Source organism: Rattus norvegicus, chromosome 2 (assembly GCF_021556685.1).
Source record: "Rattus norvegicus strain SHRSP/BbbUtx chromosome 2, alternate assembly SHRSP_T2T, whole genome shotgun sequence".
NCBI classification, from domain to species: Eukaryota; Metazoa; Chordata; class Mammalia; order Rodentia; family Muridae; genus Rattus; species Rattus norvegicus.
Genome location: NC_141535.1, coordinates 190507552 through 190530085, shown reverse-complemented (window position 1 = coordinate 190530085; position 22534 = coordinate 190507552). Strand labels below are relative to the sequence as shown.

At 46.3% G+C, this 22534-nt stretch overlaps 1 protein-coding gene across 6 annotated transcripts in view; it reads left to right on the top strand.

Moving 5' to 3' along the window:
- The window catches only part of Cd101 (CD101 molecule), a 60467-nt gene that overhangs the window by 30191 nt on the left and 7742 nt on the right, over nt 1–22534 (top strand). For 3 of the 6 annotated variants that reach the window (XR_015663596.1, XR_015663597.1, XM_087624480.1), the window contains one exon: nt 6160–8253. The exons of 1 other annotated variant lie outside the window; for it this stretch is intronic. Coding sequence is in view for 2 of the 5 variants with exons in the window: in XM_087624480.1 (XP_087480606.1) it covers nt 6160–6389 (230 nt within the window). In the remaining 3 variants the exon portion in view is untranslated. Of the gene's footprint in view, nt 1–6159; nt 8254–22534 lie in introns of those variants that run through there. 2 more of the 6 variants (XR_015663595.1, NM_001271217.1) reach the window with 2 other exon arrangements.

The following is a 22534-nucleotide window of genomic DNA, read 5'->3' as shown; positions in this document are numbered from 1 at the left end:
AGGCTGCTTAAGGTAAGAATGGGAGGGCCAAAAAGATGCCTCAGGGATCAAAAACACAGCTGTTCAACCATGAGTGACATGTTCATGCATGAGTGACACCAGAACTATAGGTAACAACCTTAGAAGGCTCTCTGGGGTTTGCTGGCTGCCAGCCTAGGCAAAAAGTAACATGAGCTACAGGAGAGACCCTGACTCAAAAGACAGAGGGTGGTAGAGGAGGACACCTGCATATAACACACACACACACACACACACACACACACACACACACACACACACAGAGAGAGAGAGAGAGAGAGAGAGAGAGAGAGAGAGAGAGAGAGAGAGAGAGAGAGAGAGAGAGAAACATCTCCCCTGGATCTAAGCAATCTGAAAGTCAGCCTGAGGTGGCTGAGGAGTGAGGAGTTAGGTGCAAGGTACTTTCTCAAGAGCGGTAAAGGGCAAGAGAGAAGAACCATAAGAGGTGGCAGGAAGCATAGACAAATGAGTTTTAGTTGTTTGTTCTGGTTGAGGTTCAAGTTTGGTAGTCTCGGGAGCATGTATGAGGGGAAGCGGCAGTGGGGGCGGAGGGATGAAATCCACACAGCAGCACCTGGCTGTGAAGGCAGCCCTCCACAGTCTTCCATGACATTCTTTCTTTCGATTCTTTTTTTTCGGAGCTGGGGACCGAACCCAGGGCCTTGCGCTTCCTAGGCAAGTGCTCTACCACTGAGCTAAATCCCCAGCCCCTTCCATGACATTCTTATCCTTCCTGGTAGGCATCTGAGACTTAGTGGTTCTGTGACTTACCTCCTCTCAGACATACACCCTGGAGCTACCTGTGCCATACACATCACCACTAGGGGGCACCCAAGAGAGGCGCTCACAGTTGGATTCCTGCTGGCTGCCGACTTTGAATGTTGGTAGACTCCCCAAATCTGCTTATCACTGCTCTTCACTTCGTCACCTCCCCTGTTTGGCCACACCAGATGGGGTTAGTTTTAGAAGGACATGAAAGAGCCGTGGATTACATAGCTGAGTCGAGGTCGAGCAGATATATCCTGGACCTTGCTTCCCCACACCCGCCAATTGCCTCTTAACAATGACTCAATAGGGTGAGTGCTATAGGGCTGAGCCTTTTTTACCTTACCTTAAGATCGTAAGTACAGTGTGTGTGTGTGTGTGTGTGTGTGTGTGTGTGTGTGTGTGTGTGTGTGTGTGAATGCACATATGTATGTATGTATGTATGTATGTATGTATGTATGTATGTATTTACTTGAGTTAAGGTTTCATAGCTCCCGGGCTGTTTTAACACATGCTATATAGCCGAGGATAATCTTGAACTTCCGATCTTTCTGCATCTACCTCCTCAGGGCTAGGATTACATGCCTGCCTTATTACAGCATACGTCTACAACATGAGGGTTCAGACCCAGGCTTTTGTGCATGCCAAGCAAACGTATTACCTAAATGTTGTGTTCTGAAAATTTGTCTTGATGCAGTGATAGGCCAGACCATAAGGCTTTCTGGGAGGTTGGATTAGTTGTGGCAGCATAATACTCATCACCATATCTCAGCTTTTATTTAGATAAGAATTTACTGAGAAATGGATTCTTAAAGGAGACACGCACTCCTCCCACACTGAAGTTTCTGGAGAGGCCATTTGTTTATTTTCCACAGCATACTCAACAAGGTCTGGCACGAGGCACTGAGCTAACACTTGAGAGAATGAACAAGCACTCCTTCAATTAGGTTAAAACAGGAAGCTGTCAGGGGCCACCCACTCTGGGGATGCACTTGCTGCAGAGATCCAAACCCCACTTTTAGTTCTTGGCAGGAGCCAGATCTCTCAAATGACCTCATATGGCCCAAGTTCTGAATGGAGGTAGAGAAAGACTGAAAAAACCTCTCTCTCTCTCTCTCTCTCTCTCTCTCTCTCTCTCTCTCTCTCTCTCTCTCTCTTGTCAGTATTTCTGAGGAAATGACTAAAAGAAAAGCTCTTCCTTGTGTGCCTGGCCATGGGCAAAAGGAAGCAATTTCTAAACGACTGCTCAAGACGAAGTGAGTTCATTACATTTTTGGCTCTGTTCTGCAGGCCTTGTACTTTGAGTCTGGGGCACTTACTTGGATTGATTCACAATGCCAAACTGTAATGGTTTTGAGTGTCACCGGTTTGCATCCAAACATGGGTGAGAGGCAGATGGTAAGAAATGGGCACCACAGGATCCGGAGCAAGCAGTGCCCTCCCCCGAGAGGTCATTTAGAAGCACTGGAGCTGACAGAAGCTCACACTTGGCCAACGCAGCACTGTGCAGAGGGCACTGTGCCGCCCTTTGGTGGCAGACTGCTCTAAATGGAGCAGCCTCCTCCCATGAAGACAGTTCCTTCAGCCTGAAGGCTAGAGTCTCAGGGGCAGAATAAACCAGTGCCAGATTTCTTCCTACATCCCGTGTGCCCACCCCTGTCACCGTCATCTGCCATCCCAGCTCTGTGAGACTTGCCACAGACTCACCTCCTGATTCCCTACCACCCGACTAGAAGGCAAGCCAGTGGAATAGTTCCTTTGCTATTTCTAGGATTAAAAAACACCATGACCATGGTAACTTATAAAAGAAAGAATTTGTTTGGGCCTATAATTCCAGAGGGTTAGAGGCCATGATGGCAAAAACAGAGGCAGCAGGTAGTGGGTGTGGCAGCTAGCACAGACAATGAGGCCTTACATCCTGAACTACGAGCCCAAAGCAGAGAAGGTGAACTAGAAGGGCAGTGTGCATCCTTAAACTCTCCAAGCCAGCCACAGCGACACACTTCCTCCGGCAAGGCCATATCTCCTAAACCTCTCCAAACAGCACCAACAATCGGAGGGCAAGTGTTCAAATGCCTGAGATGGATGGGGAATCCTTACTCAAATCACCACAGCCAGGGGCTCCAAAGGGTTCACCTGACTTTCCCCGTGAAGGGTGAGATTTAGCCGTGGAAGGAGTCAGTTGTGGTTGTCGGCTTCCTATCCCTGGGATGGAAGACCCCAGGCAGCTTCTCGGGAAGAAAGGGATACTTTGTCTCATTGTTTTGGAGTTTTCAGGGGTTGGTCCGTGGCTTTGGGCTGGCAGCAAGGTGGGTAAGAGGGTGTGACATTTTGAGAAACTTCTTACCTCTTTGCATCCTGGAAGAAAAGAGAAAAGGGAGGAAAGAGGGAGGGAAAGAGGGGAAGAGGGGGAGGGAGAAAGGGGGGAAGGGGGAGGGGGAGGGGAAGGGGGAGGGAGAGGGAGAGGGAGAGTGAATGAGAATGAAAACTAGAATTCCACTGTCCTCTTTAAGATCGTGCCCCCTGTGACCTATGACCTCCCATTGAGCACCACCTCTTAACGGTCCCCTCACTTTCCAGCAGTGCCAAGCCATGGCCAAACCTTTACTATCTGACTCTTTTGCAGGTCATCCCAGATCCACACCACAGAGCTGAGGTGAACCAGCAAGCTAGGGAGAAGGTCGCCTGGGAGTTTCTCAGCTTTCCTGGGAATGTTCTAGCTACTGTCTATGGCTTACCCACCCAACAAATGGCCTGGATATTGTGTTAAATGTTATCTCCTTGCAGCTCCATAAATTATCCCTGCTTAGTTGATAAGGAAACAGAGGACTGGAGGAGAGGAATAACTTCTCCAGTAGGAGTGAGTTGAGGAGTGACGAGCCGAGCCAAGCTCTCTCTGAAGTATGATGTGGGAATGCTCATGGCCAGCATTTTCACAGGGGCTCCATGGCGGCTCCATCCTCTCTCAGTGAAAGGCCTTGAGCCTGGAATCAAGAGAGACACTAAGGCAGATTGTCCCATTGGGTAAGAAGTTTATTACAAGGGTTATTAATGCCAAGCACAGACAGCAGCAGGGCAGGAGCCCTAATGAGTGTTCAAGAGTTAGGAGGCTCCTCTTAGAGGGCTCAAGAAGGTTCACACGGTGAGCATGCAGCCAGGGTCTCGGATTCAGCTGCTGCAGAGTGGGTGGGGTGGAGAGGAGAAGGGGGTTCCAGGAATGTGCAGCTCTGAGGACGTGGGGAAGTGAGAAAGAAGGGCCTGTCTAGTTGACGTCTACCCAGTATATGGGTGGGGGCATGTGTCAACCCTGGCCGACCTTTGATATCCCAGGGAGTCGAGCCCTGAGGTTTGTAAACTTCCTTGGGGAAGTGAAAAATTGTGGCTGTCTGTCTGGGAATCTGGACACCTGAGAAGACTGTTTACGCTCTCAGAGATGGGCTCTCTGTAGGGCACTTGTCATTTCCTGACAGTGGCCATCGCTTTCATAAAAAGAAGTTTCTTTCGGTAGCCATGGTTGAGCAGCCTGGCCCATTCTAACAGTGTTGCAGTCTCTGCTTCCTTTGACTGTGTTTTCAAGCGTCATCATATGAGACCTGGGAGACTAATCATTGTCCAGCTGGACCATTTGGGAGAAGAATGCACAAAGAGGTTAAAAAAAGGATTAAAAAGTTAAGCCAGGCATGGTGACACATGCCTATAATCCCAACCTTTGGGAAGCTGCGGCAGGAAGATCATGTGTTTGAGGTTAGTTCAGGCTATGCTACATAGTGAGACTCAGCCTCAGATCAAAACAAACAAACAAACAAACAAACAAACAAAATAATATTCAAAGTCTCTCTCTGCCATTGATCACGTTTTCAAGAAGGAAAATCAAATGCAAGATGAAGACTACAATTGAGAAGGAAAAAAGAAACCCAAAATCTAGGCCACCAACTCTGCAACTCTGTGCCAAACCCATTCAGAACTGACAGCCTAATGCTCACCAGGGACTGCCACTCTGCATGACGGCGGCCACCCCGGTTCTTGCATGAGGAACACACTCGGTAGTTGATTCTTTCTCCAGGATCCTGGAGGCCTTCCAGGGAAAGTGCTTTACAAGACACAGAGACATGTAAGACACAGGCCCAATGCTCCAGGAGCTCACAGCATCCACCTCGAGCAAATGTCTGGGCTCTCTCTTGATTGCCAGTGAAGAGGCTGTCTTTGACGTGTAAAGTGCATCAGCGAGGCCCCGAAGGGACATTTGTGCACTCGGAGGTTGGTCAGAATGACCTATTAAACCTGTTTTATCACTGGGAATCCATAATCTCGAAAATTGTACAGCTTAACCTTTGAAGAAGAGAGGACTCCTGTCCTGATGGTTTCCCAAGCAAAGCCCAGCTGCTGTTAGTCAGATTGTTCAGAATAGCTCTGATTTCACATATACCATAAATGTAGCTGGAAGACTACAGTGAGTGATTGGTAGCACATTGCACGTGTGACTTTCTGCCGAATGCCTGTAACCCAGGCCGTTAGCCATTAGCTCAGGGTGCCATTTCCCAGGACCTGTGGTCTCCGTGGTCCTCTCTGCTTTGCTTCCCTGGGAAGTGGCCAGGAGCCCCAATGCCCCACATGTTGCTCTGCTGATGGTGCTTCCCAGCTGGCTGCAGCTGCTGGAGGATCGCATGCCTCTGTACGGTGTCTTTGACTCTGCCAGCATTCGATTTGGTTTAAGATCAGCAAATGCAGGAACCGGGGACACTTAGACATTCTCAATCCAGGAAGAAAGGGGCCAAAACAAAGGGTTTCGTGACAAGGAGGGGTGAGCACCAGGCCAGGAAAGAAGTCTGGGAGAAGTGAGGACCAACCAGACAGGGGCTGTGCCCAATAGCTTAGATACAGGAAGTGAGAATGGTGATGCAAGGAGCCAGGGCTTGGGATAACCTATGTGTCACCGGTCAGGGGGAGAAGCACCCTCCTCGAGAGGTACAGCTGCTACTGAGGACAGCGTGGTGCCCTGTGAATTTCAGAAACAGCAGTGGGAATAGCTCAGTTAAAAATTCAGGGCCAGCTACACAGTTGAGAACGAGGACTGAATTATACATATCTTTTCTGAGGGAAGAAGATTAAAGGAAAGGTTGTCTTTTTTTGTTTTGCTTTTCTTTTTGGCTGGTGGTTGTAAGTAGGTCATTGGCAGCTCTACAGCTGCCTGGCCGGGCAGGGGGAGAGGTGCATGTTGGGAAGGTCCTGGGTCTGTTCTCCCAGTGCTCTCACTCACAGGATGAAAGGCCTGTTATCTACGTGGACTTGCTGATGATAATGTGTATGGTGGTGTCTGTGCCTAGTTGACCCTGATAATTGGGATGCTGATTATCTTCTCTGTTTCTCTGGTTGCAGAGTCCACGTTCTCTTCCCGGATCTGCTCCTCTGGACCCTTACTCCACTTCCTCGTCGTCTGCCCCTTCCTCATGTTGCTCCTTCTATTCACGTCCTGCCTCTGCTTGTACTGGAAGGCCAGGAAGTTGTCAGACCTGAGTCTCAGTTCGAAGAAAGAAAAGGCTCTTTGGGTGGGCATGAGGAGGACATCACTTCAGAAGGAAGGAGGAGAGGAGGGTGAAGGCTACTGAGTTCCAAGGAGCATCTGTGCTGACAGAAGGAGTGTGGAGAACTTGGTTGGACTGACCAGGGTGAATGAATTGTGCTTCAGACCTTGGCCAAGTCACCTAGGGACCAGAAGGACCATGCCATGGGCATGTGTGGTTAACCAGATCTAGTTGAGTGCTTCTTTGTGTAGCAACCTTTTTTTTTCTTTCATCCTTCAGAAGCAGATAGCATCATTGACCCCACTTACACAGACCTCACCTCCTGGAGGTCCAGCCCTCATCTGGAAAGAGAGGACTACCAGCTGGCAAGCCTTCCTTCCTCTCTCATTCCCCTCCAACATCACCTATTCCCTTGGAAACATCAGCTTGGCCCAGTCACAAGGGAAATCATTTTTCTTTAAATAAGAAATGTAGGGGAAACTGGGTGTCTGCAAAGTAAGAGAAATTGAGAGCGTGGACTGGCTTGCCTGCAATCGGACTCCCCCAGTCAGTATGTAGCTTTTTCTAGGCAGAAATCCAATGTTTTTCCTCCAACCCCCTTTGCCAATGCCTGCTGAAAAGTTAAAGAGTAGTTGTCTAATCAATATTGGTCCTTTGACAAAAGAGTAACATGTTGCAGCCTTTTTGAAGTGTTGATTCAATGTACTGCTTTTATGATTTGGGCATGTTTTTTTTGTTTCTGTCTTTGTTATGTTGAGAAAAGGTCTTGGGATACAGCCCCATGCCAGCCTTGAACTTGATCTCACTGTATAGCCCTGGACTGTACAGTCTGGGGTGTCCTCCAATTTACAGTGGTCTTCCCCCTTCCAAGCCAGCCTCCAAGTGCTGGGATTAGAAGCATGTATTGGCACTGGTCAGTGCTGTGCATGTCTTTAATCCCAGCACTCAGGAGGTAGAAGTGGGTGAATCTCTGAGCTCAAGGCCAGCCTGGTCTACAGAGTATGTTCCAAGAAAGCCAGGGCTACACAGAGAAACCCTGTCTTGGAAAAAGAAGGAAGAAGAAGAAAAAGAGGAGAAAAAAGAGGAAGAGGAGGGGGCTGGAGAGATGGCTCAGGGGTTAAGAGCACTGATAGTTCTTCTAGAGGTCCTGAGTTCAATCCCCAGCAACCACATGGTGGTTCACAACCCTCTGTAATGTGATCTGATGCCCTCTTCTGGTGGGTCTGAAGACACCTACGGTGTACTCATATACATAAAATAAATAAACCTTTAAAAAAAAAGAGGAGGAGAAAAGGAGAAGAGGAGGAGGGAGGGTGAGGGGAAAGGGAGGAGAGGAAGATATTGCCATGCTTGGTTTTTAAGAGATAGTAAGTCATCATTGAAGAATATCCCCCTACACCCATACAACAGTGTTCTACTCAGCCCCCAAGGCCTCCTCCTATCTCCTACACACACACACACACACACACACACACACACACAAACACACACACACACACACACACACACACACACACACACACCAGGCCTCCTCCTATCTCCTACACACACACACACACACACACACACACACACACACACACACACACACACACCAGGCCTCCTCCTATCTCCTACACACACACACACACACACACACACACACACACACACACACACACCAGTCTACCACCATAGTGCTTGGCCAGTGCCTTCTTTGAGAGCACTGGGTAGGAGGGACGAGCTTTAGTAGAACTTGGGAGAGAGCTCTACAGTAATTCCCTGATCTCACGATACTGCAGTGTTGGTTCAAGGGAAGCAGAGGGTCAAGTCTGATTCCTGAGTTTCCTAATCTCACTCTAGAAATCCCAGTGTGATGGTTTAAGGCTTTCAAGAGCTGTTTCCACTGTGCAGGCCTGGCCACAGCCAGAATTGAAAATCAATCAAATAAAGGACCTGAGATAACACATCTATTTATTGTCTATGTGACCACCAGGGTTTCTTCAGTACTTTGTAATTTGCATTTCTAAGGAGAGCCATTTATTTTTTAATTATTTTATCAGGCACACAGCCCTCTCCAAAGATAATTAGTTCCTTTGCTCCTTTGCAAGCAGATTATTCGTGGCTGTGAGAAACGCCACCACAGACATGCCGGTTCTTTAATCCCACTCCTTCCAAGGCCTCATTTGAAACATTCCAAATGTTTTCTCAAACAACCAACACATTAACTTCTTCTCTCTCAGGTAAAGATGAGAAGAAGAACGAAATTAAAGAGTTCTTCAGAAATAAATATGACGGCTTCTCTCACCCACCCCCATTTTAGAGGCCTTTTTAGAAGTTTTGTGTAATTTGCCTGCATGTATGCCTGTGTACCCCGTGCATATAGAGTCCACCAAGGTCAGAAGAGAGCATGATATCTCTTGGAACTAAAGTTATAGATGGTTGTGAGCTGCCATGTGGGTGCTGGGAAAGGAACCTGGATCCTTTGGAAGAACAGCCAGTGCTCTTAACTGATGAGCCATCTTTCCAGAATTCATCCTGCCTCTTTTTTTTTTTTTTTTTTTTTAAAGACAGGATCTTACTAGGTAGCCATGGCTGGCCTAGAATTCACAAGGTAAACCAGGGATAACCTAGTACTCACAGAGATCTGCCTGCCTCTATAATGGCCTGACTAGAAGAAACCTGTATTTGAATGGATGCTCGGCTGGAGAACCATGGAACACACTGTGGTACTTCCCATCTGGTCTGTTTGGAGTACTCTCTCAACCTTCCCCTTCCCTTCTTTACCTCAGCTGTTATTTCTTTTCCATCAAACCCAGGACAGACCTTTGAGGAGACAGGGCTTTTCCAGCCAGAGTGCAGTCAGGGCAAGTATGTCCCTGAAACATTCTTTGCTTGTCAGGCATTGTGGTAGACTAAAGGGTGTTGACTCAACTATGTCCACCCTCATAGCAGTATTGCCTGGCCTATTCCGGATGCTCTCTTTCATAAACAGAATGAACAGCAAGCTATGTCTCACTATTGGTCCAATCAGTTTTTAGGCAACTGAACACCCCAAACCTCTAACTTTTGGCTTAGTGTGAGTGCGCGTGTGTTGACATGAATGTGCAGATGTATGCCCCTGTGTGGTATGTATAGAAGCCAGAGGTAGACACTGAGACGTCTTCCTCCATCATTACTCTGCCTTAGTCTTCTTTTTTGAGGAAGGATCTCTCACAGAACCTGGAACTCACCTATTTGAGGCCAGACGGCCAGGCCAGTGAACCACCAGGATGTGCTGGTTGGACTTGTGCTCCCCACCCTCCCAACACTCATGCCAACCCAGAGCTGGGGTACAGATATGTGCTACCACACTGCTCTTATGTGAGTACTAGGGATTTGAACTCAGTCCCTCAAGCCTATGCATCCCATACTTTACCCATGGAGCCATCTCCCCAACCCAACCGTGGAGCTTCTTGAATAAAATTAACTTTGACCCACCAGAATATATATTTTCCAGGAGACTTCTCTCCGGTTGCACCCTTGTTTGTTTTAGTGTTTGCATCCTGTGGAGGGCTTCTCTTGTGCTCAGTGTTTGTCGTGTCCCCTCACCCCCAACCCCTGCTTTACTCTCAGCTTTGTAATGAGTCCTCGTTGGCAATGAGACAAGCCTTTATCTCAGGAATTGGCTAACCACATCCCAAGGGCCTGGTACAGCCTTACACCCGTGCTTTAAATACAATTTACTGGAATACTGTCGTTCTCATTCCCTTACATTCTATGCATGGCTGCCTTTGTGAGGAAATGACCACAAAGGGAGGCTGCTAAGGAGACCATGTGTGCTGGCTCGTTTTTTATTGTCAACTTTACATAACTTAGAGTCACCTGGGAAAAGTCACCTGGACTGAGGGATTGCCTAGGTCAGACTGAGCTGGAGGCAGGTCTATGAGCGATTTTGTTGATTGCTCATTGATATAGGACAGCCTAGGCCAGTGTGGACAGTGCCATCCCTAGGCAGGCGGGCCTGGGCTGTGCAGGACGTGAGCCAGAGACTGAGCCAGTAAGTGGTGTTCCTCCATGGTTTCTGCTTCAAGCCTCTCCCTGGCTTTCCTCAAAGATCGATCGTGACCTGGATGTACCAGGCAAACAAACTCTTTCTCCCCAGGTTGCTTTTGGTCAGAATGGCTTTTTATCACAGCAACAGAAAGAAAACTGGAACATCACGTGACCTACAAAGTCTAAAATGATTTCTTTCTGACCCTGTACGGGAACCATTTTTCCAGCTTCTGTCTCTTCTGATTAACGTTCTGCCCATTGTAGCCACGTATGGTGTTCCCGAAACACTTGATTTGACCTAGTTTATCCACCATTGTTGTGTATTTGGATGACTTAATAAAAAGTCTTAGGCTCACTGGACTGGGGTGTGGTCCAAGCCAGTTCTGCACTTGGGATGTTTCCAAGCAGGCTGACAGTCAGGGTGGAAAGCTCACTGCCCCGAGGAACTCCTCAGCACTGTTCTGAGAACCGGGTTTAAGCTGACACCAGATGAAGGAGGCACGGCCCCTCCTCTCATTATTTTTAGTCTTCTGAGAAGTGTAACACTGACTGATTTATTACTGAGGATGATGCAGTGGTGAAAAGACCCAAGTCACTCTAATCCCTCAGGACTGTTCAGAATTTTCTCACCAGCGTAGAAGTTTGCTGGCATTCCACACAGAAGGGATTGTTTCTGTCCTACAAGTGAGGAACTGGTGCACAGAGAGGTCAGGATTTATCTAGGGTCAGCTTGCACTGTGCGGAAGAGAAAGAACCAACATTTAGGCTTACCAAGCGATCCTAAACGGATGGTTCTCGACATTCCTAATCGACCCTTTAATACAGTCCCCTCCCAATCATAAAATTATCTTGTGGCTACTTCATAACTGTAATTTTGCTACTGCTATGAATCATAATGTAAATATCTGATACGCTATCCCTGTGAAAGGGTCATTTGACCCCAAAGGGGTCGAGAGCCATGGGTCGAGAACTACTGTCCTCAGCTCTCTTACCACAAACACTGTGCTGAAATTTATTGCTGTGGAGGGAAATTCTGAGGACACTAATACCCACATCACATGGTTCGACTTGGGTGCTTATGTAGACATAGGAGCTTGTTTATTTCATTTTCCACGGTGGGGTTCTTGGCGGTAGCAGCGGCTCCCATCCACAGTAGTTGAGCCTACGAAAGCAGCTTGCTCACATCCCAGCAGCCAACTTAGAAATAGGTTTTAAACCACTTCAAATCAGAGGCGAATGTCACTGTATCTCGACTTTTTTTCTGGCCCTACCTGTGCTCATCTGAAACAAAATCAATAGTAGTAATTCAGATTTTATAGGCTTTTGTCACGGCTTGCTTACAGCAGGGTCTTTGCCATCAATAATGTCCTTCAAATATATCTAAGGATTCTGCCGGATTCTGAAGGTTCTCACGCTAGTGAAGTCTGTCGCCATAACTCCCTGTGATCTAGTCGGGTACCATGGGCTCATGGGGCTTGGGATGCTAGGGCATGAGAGAAGAACAGGCAGCCCTGCCTTCAATGGCAACTGTCTGAATCACCCTCAGCTCTAAGGGGACAGATCTAAGGTCTCTGTGACTCTCTGATGTCTCGTTATTCTCTTGAGAAAGTAGCTCTACGGTCTTTGCCCCCAAGTCTCCCTGGTAACATCTAAACTCTGGCCAGTCTGGGACCATCATGTTGATCCTTCTGCTTTCTGTCCTGTGGGCTCAGGTTCTGTGCATTTCATCTCCTCTCTCCCTTTGCTTCCTGCAGGGAGGTCATACAAGCCTGCTTGAGGGTGCCAAGGTGTCTGTACTCCCTCATGGCACTTCAGGTATGCTGGCTATTCATTTTTACCCCCAGTGAACTAAGCACTAAGACCACTGAGAAACCATATAGAAATGCTATTTGACTGAGGATTAAAAGTAACGGTGTATCTTTAAAAGGAAAGTTGAGTTGAGGTAAACAGTCTAGGCAGAGGAGACGCTCAAGAAAAATACCATGCATAGAGTAGCAAGTGTCACATCCCCAGGGAGGGCTGGGCAAAGGAGTCTCGAACGTGCATAGAAATTTGGGTTTTATGGTGACCATTGGCTAGCCAGGGAGCTGAGTGTTCAGGGAATGAAATGACCAGTGAAGAGTTTGGCTGAAATTGGGCAGTGGTACCAAAGGGAATAGGGCAGCTGGCTGCAAAGCAATCTTTTCCCAACATGAATAATGGACGTGGCATCAATTTTGTGAATGCCTTGATGTGGAACAAGATTATCAGAAAATTCAAGTTTTAGGCAAACCTGGGCCACAGAGCAAGACTCTGACTACAGAGACGAGATAGATAGATAGATAGATAGATAGATAGATAGATAGATAGATAGATAGATAGATAGGCAGATAGACAGACAGAGAGATAGATAGGTAGACGGACAGATGGACAGACAGATGGACGGATGGATGGATGGATGGATGGATGGATGGATGGATGGATGGATGGATGGAGAGAGATAGATAGATTGGTCAAAGTTGCTAATATTAATTTGGTAAACGCAATGTTTTTCCTTTAGCCTTTTTTGAGATATAATCTTACTATGTAGGCCAGGCTACCCCAGAACTGTTATCATCTTGCCTTGGCCTCCTGAATGCTGGAATTATAGGTGTGTGCCATTATGCTTGTCTCCATGTACCTCCTTTTACTCATGCCTACATTTAATTTGATTGTTAGAAACTGGAAGCTTCCACCACATCACCTCAGAAACCAAGGTCTCTTCTGGACCAACCACCCACTAGAGATGTATTGTTGAAACCATTTGCTGAGACAAAAGACCTCATTAGGTGAGGAAGGCGATTCCAAAGGTGTCCGGGCTATCTGTACCTGTGTGTGAAAATCCAAAGCTATTCCTTCTGTGAGGCAGAGGGTGTTCCGTCTCTACTTTGATCTGTACATCCAGTAACAGGACCCTTGATAACTCATCTCCCCCGATCCCTTCTTGGTACCCAGTGTTCCAGTTATAACAAACGACTCGACTTGCTGAGTCCCAACTGTGTTTCTGGTTGTGTGTCTTTTACTGTGGAAACCTTTTTCCCCCTGTGATCTTGACTAATCCCTTGAGTTGACCTCCATATTTCTGAGGCCCACACCAAGTCCTAGTGGAACGTTGTACTGTTTATTCTGTTATTTGCATGTTCGAGACTGGATGAAATTCAGATATAGCCATGATACAAGACAGGTTCTCGGGTTGGGGATTTAGCTCAGTGGTAGAGCGCTTGCCTAGGAAGCGCAAGGTCCTGGGTTCGGTCCCCAGCTCCGAAAAAAAGAACCAAAAAAAAAAAAAAAAAAAGAACCAAGACAGGTTCTCAGAGTGCTCCCTACTCCCTCCACACACTCTTTGGTAACTGAGATCATGAGTGCCCCTGCTCTTCTCTTGGGTCATGGGACTGCTGCCAGGAAGCCTTTCTGTACACCTTGATGCCAGCCCTATCACTACATGGAGAGACTCGATAATGTGGAACCCGCCCCTTATCACTGGTGAGTGCATGCAGCTGACAGTGGTGAACAGAGCAAGCTGGTCAACATGATAGTTATTAGTTATAACAGTAATCACTGGGAGCACAGGGCATGGGGGCTCACACTGCAGTACAGCACATGAGAGGTGGAGGCAGGAGGACCAGGAGTTCCTCGGCTGCAAGATGAGGTCAAGGACACTTTGTACTTCATGAAATTCTACAAACAAACAAACAAACAAACAAACAAATAAAACAAAATAGTCACAGAGTTCAGGACATATAGAATAGATATATATACTATGATGATAGCAATGAGTGTGTGTGTGTGTGTGTGTGTGTGTGTGTGTGAGTGTGTGTGTGTGTGTGCAATGAGTCCCTAATTGAAACATATGCCACTAATAGCTGGCTCTTGGTAAGATAACTCTACAGAGCAAGGATCATCAGCTTAGATTTAAGCAGGTAAATTAAAAGAAAAACAATTTGTCTGAGGAGAGTCCTTAGGGAGTAATGTAGACAGAGGTATTTGGAGCGTGCGTTTCTATTTAAAGGCACTTAGATCCAAGGTAATATATGAGATAATTGTGCAAGGAATTAGAAGGAAGGGTTCAATCCTTTGAATCCTTCCTCACATCCCGAAGCCGTCACCAGATACCTAAAACTCCGCCATTAAAACAGCATCTCAAGGCTATGAGTACAGCCACAGATCACAAGGCTGCATGCCCAGCAAGTTTGCTATTTTACCATTCAAAAGTAGGCCTGCCACACATCGCAAAGGAGTCTTGTGTATCACACGAGGTAGAAAGCTCGAGCATCAGTGCTGGGAATATAAAACAGAGTAGCTGCTGTGAGCAAGCAATAGGTCAATTCCTTTCATTTCTTTTCCTGATCTGATTTGCATCCTCTTACTGCAAAAATAGAAATGGAATTACTATATAACCCAGTAACTTTGCTTCTGAGTTTATACCCAAATTATTGAAAGGAAGGATATGAAGAGATTTTGTACGCCCATGTTCATAGCAACAGCATGCACAACAGCCAAAGCTCCAAAGGCATCCCAATGTTCATGGATACGTGGATAAACTAACAGAATATGATACTATACAGAATAGAATATTAATCGTCCTTTAAAGGGAGAAGGACATTATGACACATACTACAACACGGATGATCCTGGGAGACACTGTAAGAAAACCCTATCAATCATAAATGGGCAGGTGGTGTATGAGTCTCTCATAAGAAGTGCCTGGAGTACTTAGATTTATAGACACATAAAGTAGAATAGTGTTTTCCAGAGCTAAGGGACGGCACAACCCAGCATACCTGTTTAATTCATTAGAGGGCTTTGATTTGGAAAGACGACAACCTCACCGGAGCTGGATGGTGGCGATTGCCTGAACTTAACACTGTGGAAACGTGCACTTCCGTAGGAAGATGTGCGTGCGTGCGTGTGTGTGTGTGTGTGTGTGTGTGTGTGTGTGTTAGCACATTAAAAAGGTGTGGTGGGGAGGCTGAGAGATAGCTCAGTTGGTTTGCTGGTTAAGCTTGAGAACCTCAGCCTCAGAACCCACATTTAAAAAAAAAAAAAAAAAAGCCTGGTGTGGTGGCATCAGCTTGTAATCCCTGAACGGGGGAGGCAGAAACAGGTTGATTCCTGGGATTCACCGACCTAGCCTAGCTGAACCGGTGGGTGAGCCCCCAAGTCAATGAGAGACTCAGCTCCTGATAAAAGACATCTGAGCTTGACCTCTGACCTACACACACACACACACACACACACACACACACATGCTGGAAAGTGTACAATAAAACACCAAAGTTTCTTTTCCACAATCACCCTGTTACTCTAGTGCCATATTCCTAAAGAGTATCTTTTTTCATGGGCAGTAGTTTTGAGATCAAAAAATATAATAAATGCCCTGATTTATATACTATTTAGGAAATCATTGCTTAATTAGGTGTCAAGGTACATGCTTATAATTTGAGCTCTGGGGAGACAGAGGCAAGAGGACCATGGCAAGAGGCCAGTCTCAACAATATAGGGAGACCCTGTTTCAAAGAAAGAGAGAAAAAGTCAAACATCGTGTAGTACATGCCTCTAATTCCAGACTCAGGAGACAGAAGCAGGAGGATTTCAAGTTTGAGGCCAGACTAGACTACTGGGAGATCATGATAAGACCCTGTCTCAGAAACAAAACAAAACGAAACAAAGCATAAAAAACATTTGACTGTGCTCTGTAGACTTTAATGATACTTCACATCACAATCAACCATGATCTAATCACAATTTACCACTGTGCATGTTTTATCATGAAATGCAAAACTGGATTACCATGCAAAATTCAATCTATGTAAATCATTTTGTTAACAGCACAGAGAGAAAATTCTTCCTCATCTCTGTAGGTGCATGGAAAGAATTTAAGTTTCTAGAGGTCATAGTCAATACATTTCTCAGCAAACAGACGATTAGAGGGGAACGTCTTCAGGTTGACAAAGGCTGTCACATTTAGTGGTAGAATACTGAGTTCTTACTGCCTTTCATTAGGGATTCGATGGGATGCCAACTAGCACTGTATCTGAAAGTTCGAATCTGGGGGAAATGCTAGTGAGTGAGAGACCAGTATTTTCTGAACACCCCAAAATGCATAAAATTGCACCCTCCATAATAAATACTCTCCAAGCCCCAAACTTCATTAGTGTCACACATAATGGAATCCTAACTCAAATCCCAGAGACTTTGGGGCATCAATATGCTCTCCTTCTAATACTAAATAAAAATACATATTATTTGGAATCAAGAAGACCATGTTTAAAAATCTAAGGTTGAAGGAATTACATGATCAGGTTATGGGAAATCCTATAAAATACAATAATAAGACCACCTAAAATGTGTCTACATAAATGAAGAACCATCGAGAAGAATTGGAGACCAGAAGTAAATCTATCTACACATACACATTTATCCGATTTTTACTATTGCTGCTACTTTACTGAGGAAAGAATACTTCTTTCAGTGAATTACGCTTGAGTAACTAAAAATAATATGTAAAAAAACCCTCACATTGTACATGATAAAATGATAAACATCATTTAATTTGAAAATTGAGGACCAAATAGGTGACTGACACTGTGTAATTTCAGTATAAAAGAGGAATGATGTGATGCATATTTTTAACAAGCATCTGGTGGTTCTGACTGTGTGGTGAGGCTTATACTGAGGGCCAGGTAAATCCCTTCTCTCCGCAAAGAGGGAAACAAAGTGAACTCTTACTTCATTGAGCAGATACCACGGGTTTAGAAGGATTGAATCTCTGTGACAACATGGGGGAGAAAATGGCATCAGTCCGAGCTCTCCAGAGAAACAGAAGGAACAGGATCTGAACAGAGATGTAAGAGGAATTTTGTTTTGGAAATTGCTTCACACAGCTATGGAGGCAGTGGGATCTCTAGAACAATGTTTGTGGGCTAGAGACCCAGTGAAGCCAATGGTATGATTTAATCAGCCAGTGAAGTTATTTCTACACTGGGCTGTAAGGCCTGGGAACTGAAGAGCAAAGACAGGTAGGCCTTGCAGCTTCAAGGATCAAAAGTTCTGGTGTTCAAGGGCAGAAGATGGACACCCCACCTCAAGAAGAGAGGATTTGCCCTTTCTCAGACTTTAGTTCTGTTTGTGCTGGTAACAGCTTGTAACTACCAACCCAGAGGCTGACCTTTTTACTTAAAAATATTTTAGATTACATTATGTGTATTGAATGTTTTGCCCGAATGTATTTATGTGTACCTCAGGTGTGCATGGTGACCACGGAGTTCCAAAATGGGTGTCGGAACACCTGGAACTGGAGTTATATAGAACACCTGGAACTGGAGTTATATAGAACACCTGGAACTGGAGTTATATAGAACATCTGGAACTGGAGTTATATAGATGGTTATGGGTCACCTGATGAGTACTGGGAATTGAACCTGGGTCCTTTGCAAGAGCAACAGGTGCTCTAATCATTGAGCAAACTCTCCAGCCCACAGGACTGATGATCTTAGCATGGCTGGCATTTCTTCCTGCAGTATCCTCCCAGACATACCCAGGAACAGTATTTTACTAGTTATCTTGGGCATTCTTTCTTCTTCTTCTTCTTCTTCTTCTTCTTCTTCTTCTTCTTCTTCTTCTTCTTCTTCTTCTTCTTCTTCTTCTTCTTCTTCTTCTTCTTCTTCTCCTTCTTCTTCTTCTTCTTCTTTTTTTTTTTTCGGAGCTGGGGACCGAACCCAGGGCCTTGCGCTTGCTAGGCAAGCGCTCTACCACTGAGCTAAATCCCCAACCCCTATCTTGGGCATTCTTTAGCCCAATTAAGTTGATGCATACAGTTATCTATCACAACTATAAAACAGGGAGTCACAGCTCTGTCTTATGGTCACTAAAGATGATGACACCCACAGCAGTGCCCCTCCTTCCGCAGTGTGCAAAGACTCTACCCTCTCATGAACAGAGACACATAAGTAACATGAGAGTAGCAAGAGCCCCACTGGGGCAACAGCAATGATAGGTCGTAGGACCTAAGTGAGAGGTCCTCTCGCTCTTAAGAGAGAGATGAAATGGGCTAGGGAATCAGAGAGCCCTTTGCACTCAGCACTGACTTCCACAGAGTTTCTTTCAGCCCAATACATGTTGTGCGTATGGCCACTCTGTGTGACCGTATGAGGCAGTTTATACAGACGCAGGAAGATGTGTTTTGTAGTGGTCTCCTGTCACTAAACGCAGACGCTACACATTCTCAAGTCTGTCTTTCAGGAGTCTTTGCATTGTTTCCTGGCCTGTCTGGCAGTAACTATTTATACCACCCTGCTGGCCACAGAAAATTGAAGGCTTTCTAGTGGCCATTGCTCAAGATAAGACCTGCTCGATAAAAGGCTGCTGATATCAGAATGACCTGCATTTCGCTAAGCATTGTTCAGATGCCCTCCAAGCCCTAAAGCAGACAAACAGCAATTCTGTGCCTAGAGAACAGGTCTACTGAGGGAACAGCTGGGGAGGAGCTGTGGCATCTGAAGTGAAGTGGTGGGGCGGCTTCCAGTGTGAGGAAGGGCTGTCCACTCTGCCCAGCATCAGCTCGTAGCGCATAGATGCATTCAAATATACCTGTGGTGCTTGAGTGAGGAAAGGCACTCAGCAAGGCATGAAATAAGGAAGCACTAGACCCCGCCATGCTCCCCACGTGTCACCTGCCCTGTTCAGCAGTTTGTCCTTCCCCACCAAAGGCCTAGTAAACACAGGAGCCCTCGCCAAAGAGCACGTTTCAATAAGACAGATTGAAGCTACCAAGTAGTTCTTCTCACCAACCGCTTTGACTTTTTGTCCTTTTTAGATCCACAAAAATGAAGGTAATGTCTCTGACCTGACAGGGCTCAGGGTGAGGCTTAAATGAAATGGATTTGAGGGAGTCGGTGTTCATACTTTTAGGGAGTGGTCATCCCTGACGAGCCCCCATTTTGATGCTTTCTGCACCTGAAAAGAAAACGCCAGCTCCCTGTGTTCTAACTCCTAACACATCCTGGAGAGAGCATGGTCTGGGATACAAGCACAGACTCAGTCACGAAACAGGATTGCTGCCCTGTTCTCAGCCGTGGAGGTAAATGGAGGGCAGGTTTCAGGAAAGAGTCTGGTTACCAGGGAATGGAGGAATATTTGGATAATGTGGTCTGGACACTTTTCAGTTAAAATGAGAAGCCAGTGTGATTTAGTCCAGGGGTTCAAAGCAAGGATTTATGAAGACATGAAAAATAATAGAAAGGGAGCCGCCGGAGACTTCTATCCTGAGATACATTACACCTGTATTAATTAGCTAATTCAATTTACATGTAGATTTTAGTGCAAACGGCACATTTAGAAAACACTGAGTGTGGAAACATATGCTGTGGTGGAGAGTAAATAATTAGCTTGGGAATTTGTATTGGTGGGCTTGGGCCTAGAGTAAAACACCAGAGGCAGGTGACTGACACCACTGAAATCTGTTTTCTCGAAGTTCTCAAGGCTGTATCCCGGATCACAGGGCATTACAGTGCGGATGCAGTGTCAGCTGAGGGTTCTTCCTGGCCTGTAAATAAGCCATCTTCCTCCTCAGAGTGCTCTCTGGACAGAGAGTGCAACCCTTTCTGCTCATGTTCTCTTTGACTCTGACTCTGTCTCTCTCTCATGGAGGCACATGCATGTCCTGGCTCACGTGCAGATGCCAGAGAACAGCCCTGGCAGTTGGATTCTTCCTCCCATCATGTTGGATGCAAGGTGTCGCATGTGCAGCTGCATAGATGAGCTGGTCCCCAAGCTTCCAGGGAGTCTCCCGTCTCCGTGTCCTATCTCACTGGAGGAGTACTAGTACTACAGATGTGCGCTACTGCTTCTGGCTTTTACTTCGGTTCCGGGGACTTAAACTGGGGTCTTTACACTTGCATGGCAAAGCCTTACCCACTGAGCCATCTCTCCATCCCTATTGTCTTCTGGTAAGGACATTAATAATCATCTCAAGGGCATTAATAATCGTCACAGAGCCTCACCTTTAGAACCTCATCTAAATCTAATTACCTCCCTAAAGCACCATCCCTAAATATTAATATATTGGCTTCCATGTGTGAACTGTGGGGAACATAATGCCATAGCAGAATTGTCGAGATAATCAGTGAACTGTGTGTCCTGTATTTACCCTACGTGAATGTTCTTCAAGTCTCAGAACATCTCAGTGGAGATAAGTTATTTAAGTGCTATAGGCTTGGTATGTTTTATTGTATAAAGTGTGCATACACACACACACACACACACACACACACACACACACACACACACAGAGTGTGCACAACCTTAAAGCGACATCAGGCGAATGAAGTGAGCTCAGTTTCTCCACCTACCACTTAGCCAGGCTCCAGCTCTTCCATGAGAAATAAACAATTACTGAGGTGGCAGGGATGGTGTTTGCATGAAAAAGTCTAAGAATGCAGAGGGATTGCTTAAGGATGTATGCACAGCTCTGGGTAGGGACAGAGAGCCAGGATGTGACCGCCCTTGCCACAGCCACCCAGCAATGCTGCTTTCATCTGTCCTGCCCTGCCCTGAAGAAGTGTCCTGAATGAGGGATGGGGAGAGGAATACTCAGGAGTCAAAGAGGAATAGAAGAGAAGAAACAAGCAAACTCATAAGGGTGAGAAAGCAGAAATAACGGGGTAGCCCACAGAAAGAAGATGCACACACGCACACACGCACGCACGCACGCACGCTCTGGGCTCCCTGACTCCCTCCCATGGGTAGCTCTGGATGGGCCCAGGGGTAAGAAGATGGCAAGCTTTTAGGAAATGCTTTAGATATCCTGAGATGTAGAGGCAGCAAGTGTCACAGAGCTTAGTGGCCTTACTGCGGCCCTGCACACACAGAGTCTGCTGTGTGTGGAAACAAGACTGTTGGGCTTCCAGTTATGGGGTAAGGTCAGTCCAGGGAACAGGGTAAGGAAGTATTAAAGAGGAAGTGATGAGTGTGGCGAGCTGGACCATGTGGTTCAGTCAGGCTTCTGCACTGTGGTCCATAAGGAGGTGGCCTCGGATCTCATCAAAATAGTGAACTCTTCTCCCTGTGAGCTCATGAAGCAAATCTTCCTAACCCACATCCAAATGCCTATAAACCTCAAGAGAAGACCAAAAAAGAGAGGAAGGAGGAGCCAGACAGAGCCAGGAGCAGGAAGTGATAGATGTTGTGACCAAGTTGACGAGACAGGAGGTGATGTGGCTGAATGAATCACCAGCCTTAGTATACGGCAAGAACTCTGTCCTGAAGAACCATATTCCTCTGTGGCCTTGGGCTGTTTCCTGAGCCAGTCACCAAGACGAAGCCAGGACAGATTAGCCTCATGCCTTTTGCTGTTATGCTTTGAATTCTGATCAATAAAAGGACAACCATAGGGCAGCAGCCACGAATGGCAGCCATAGAGTGAGCGCTGTAACTCCATTCCTGACTGAATGACTGTGGCGTCCTGTTTACCTGGAGGAGCGCTCAGCCTGGCTCAGCAGTTTTATAGGCAGCACCGCCGAAGGGGAGGAGGGTAGGCTTGTCAAGTGTTCAGCTGGGAGACAGCGCTAATAAGTCAGCCCTGAGAAGTAAGATTCAAAGAGATGTGGACCGGCTGGAAGGAAGGATCAAACTAATATCTGATGATATTCAGAATCCACGACTACGTTCAAGCAAATTACATGCACTGGGTTTTTGGAGTCCATGTGTGAAAAATGAAAGCCCTGGTGTGGGTTGATTGCATGCTCAATAAAAATTACTGGCATGACATATTTGCTATAAAGAGAGAGAGGAGGAGGAGCCATATAATAAACTGGTCAGAACCCCTCCCTCCCCAAAGGAGATAACTATCCCACTGTGCTCTCACTGAAGATGCCTGAAATGAAACAACTACCCCTTGAAAAGCATTTCTGAGGGGGCCACCGGGGAGAGCACTGCAGCAGCTGGAACAGTTTCTCTGGAGGACAGAACATGTGCGCGATATGTGAAGAGGACAAAACGGCTTATTAGAAATTTTAAAGTGATGCTAGAAAAAGACTTGATGTGCCCCAGGGAACTTCATATGCCAAGAAGGCGGTCACTGCAGACTGAACAGCTTCTCCTCAGTAGGCATGAGAATCCACTAGAGAACCGGTGGTGACCGGGAGTCTTTGTGCCGTATCTATTAGGGATGCTATGGAAGGGACCGGAGGTCACACCAA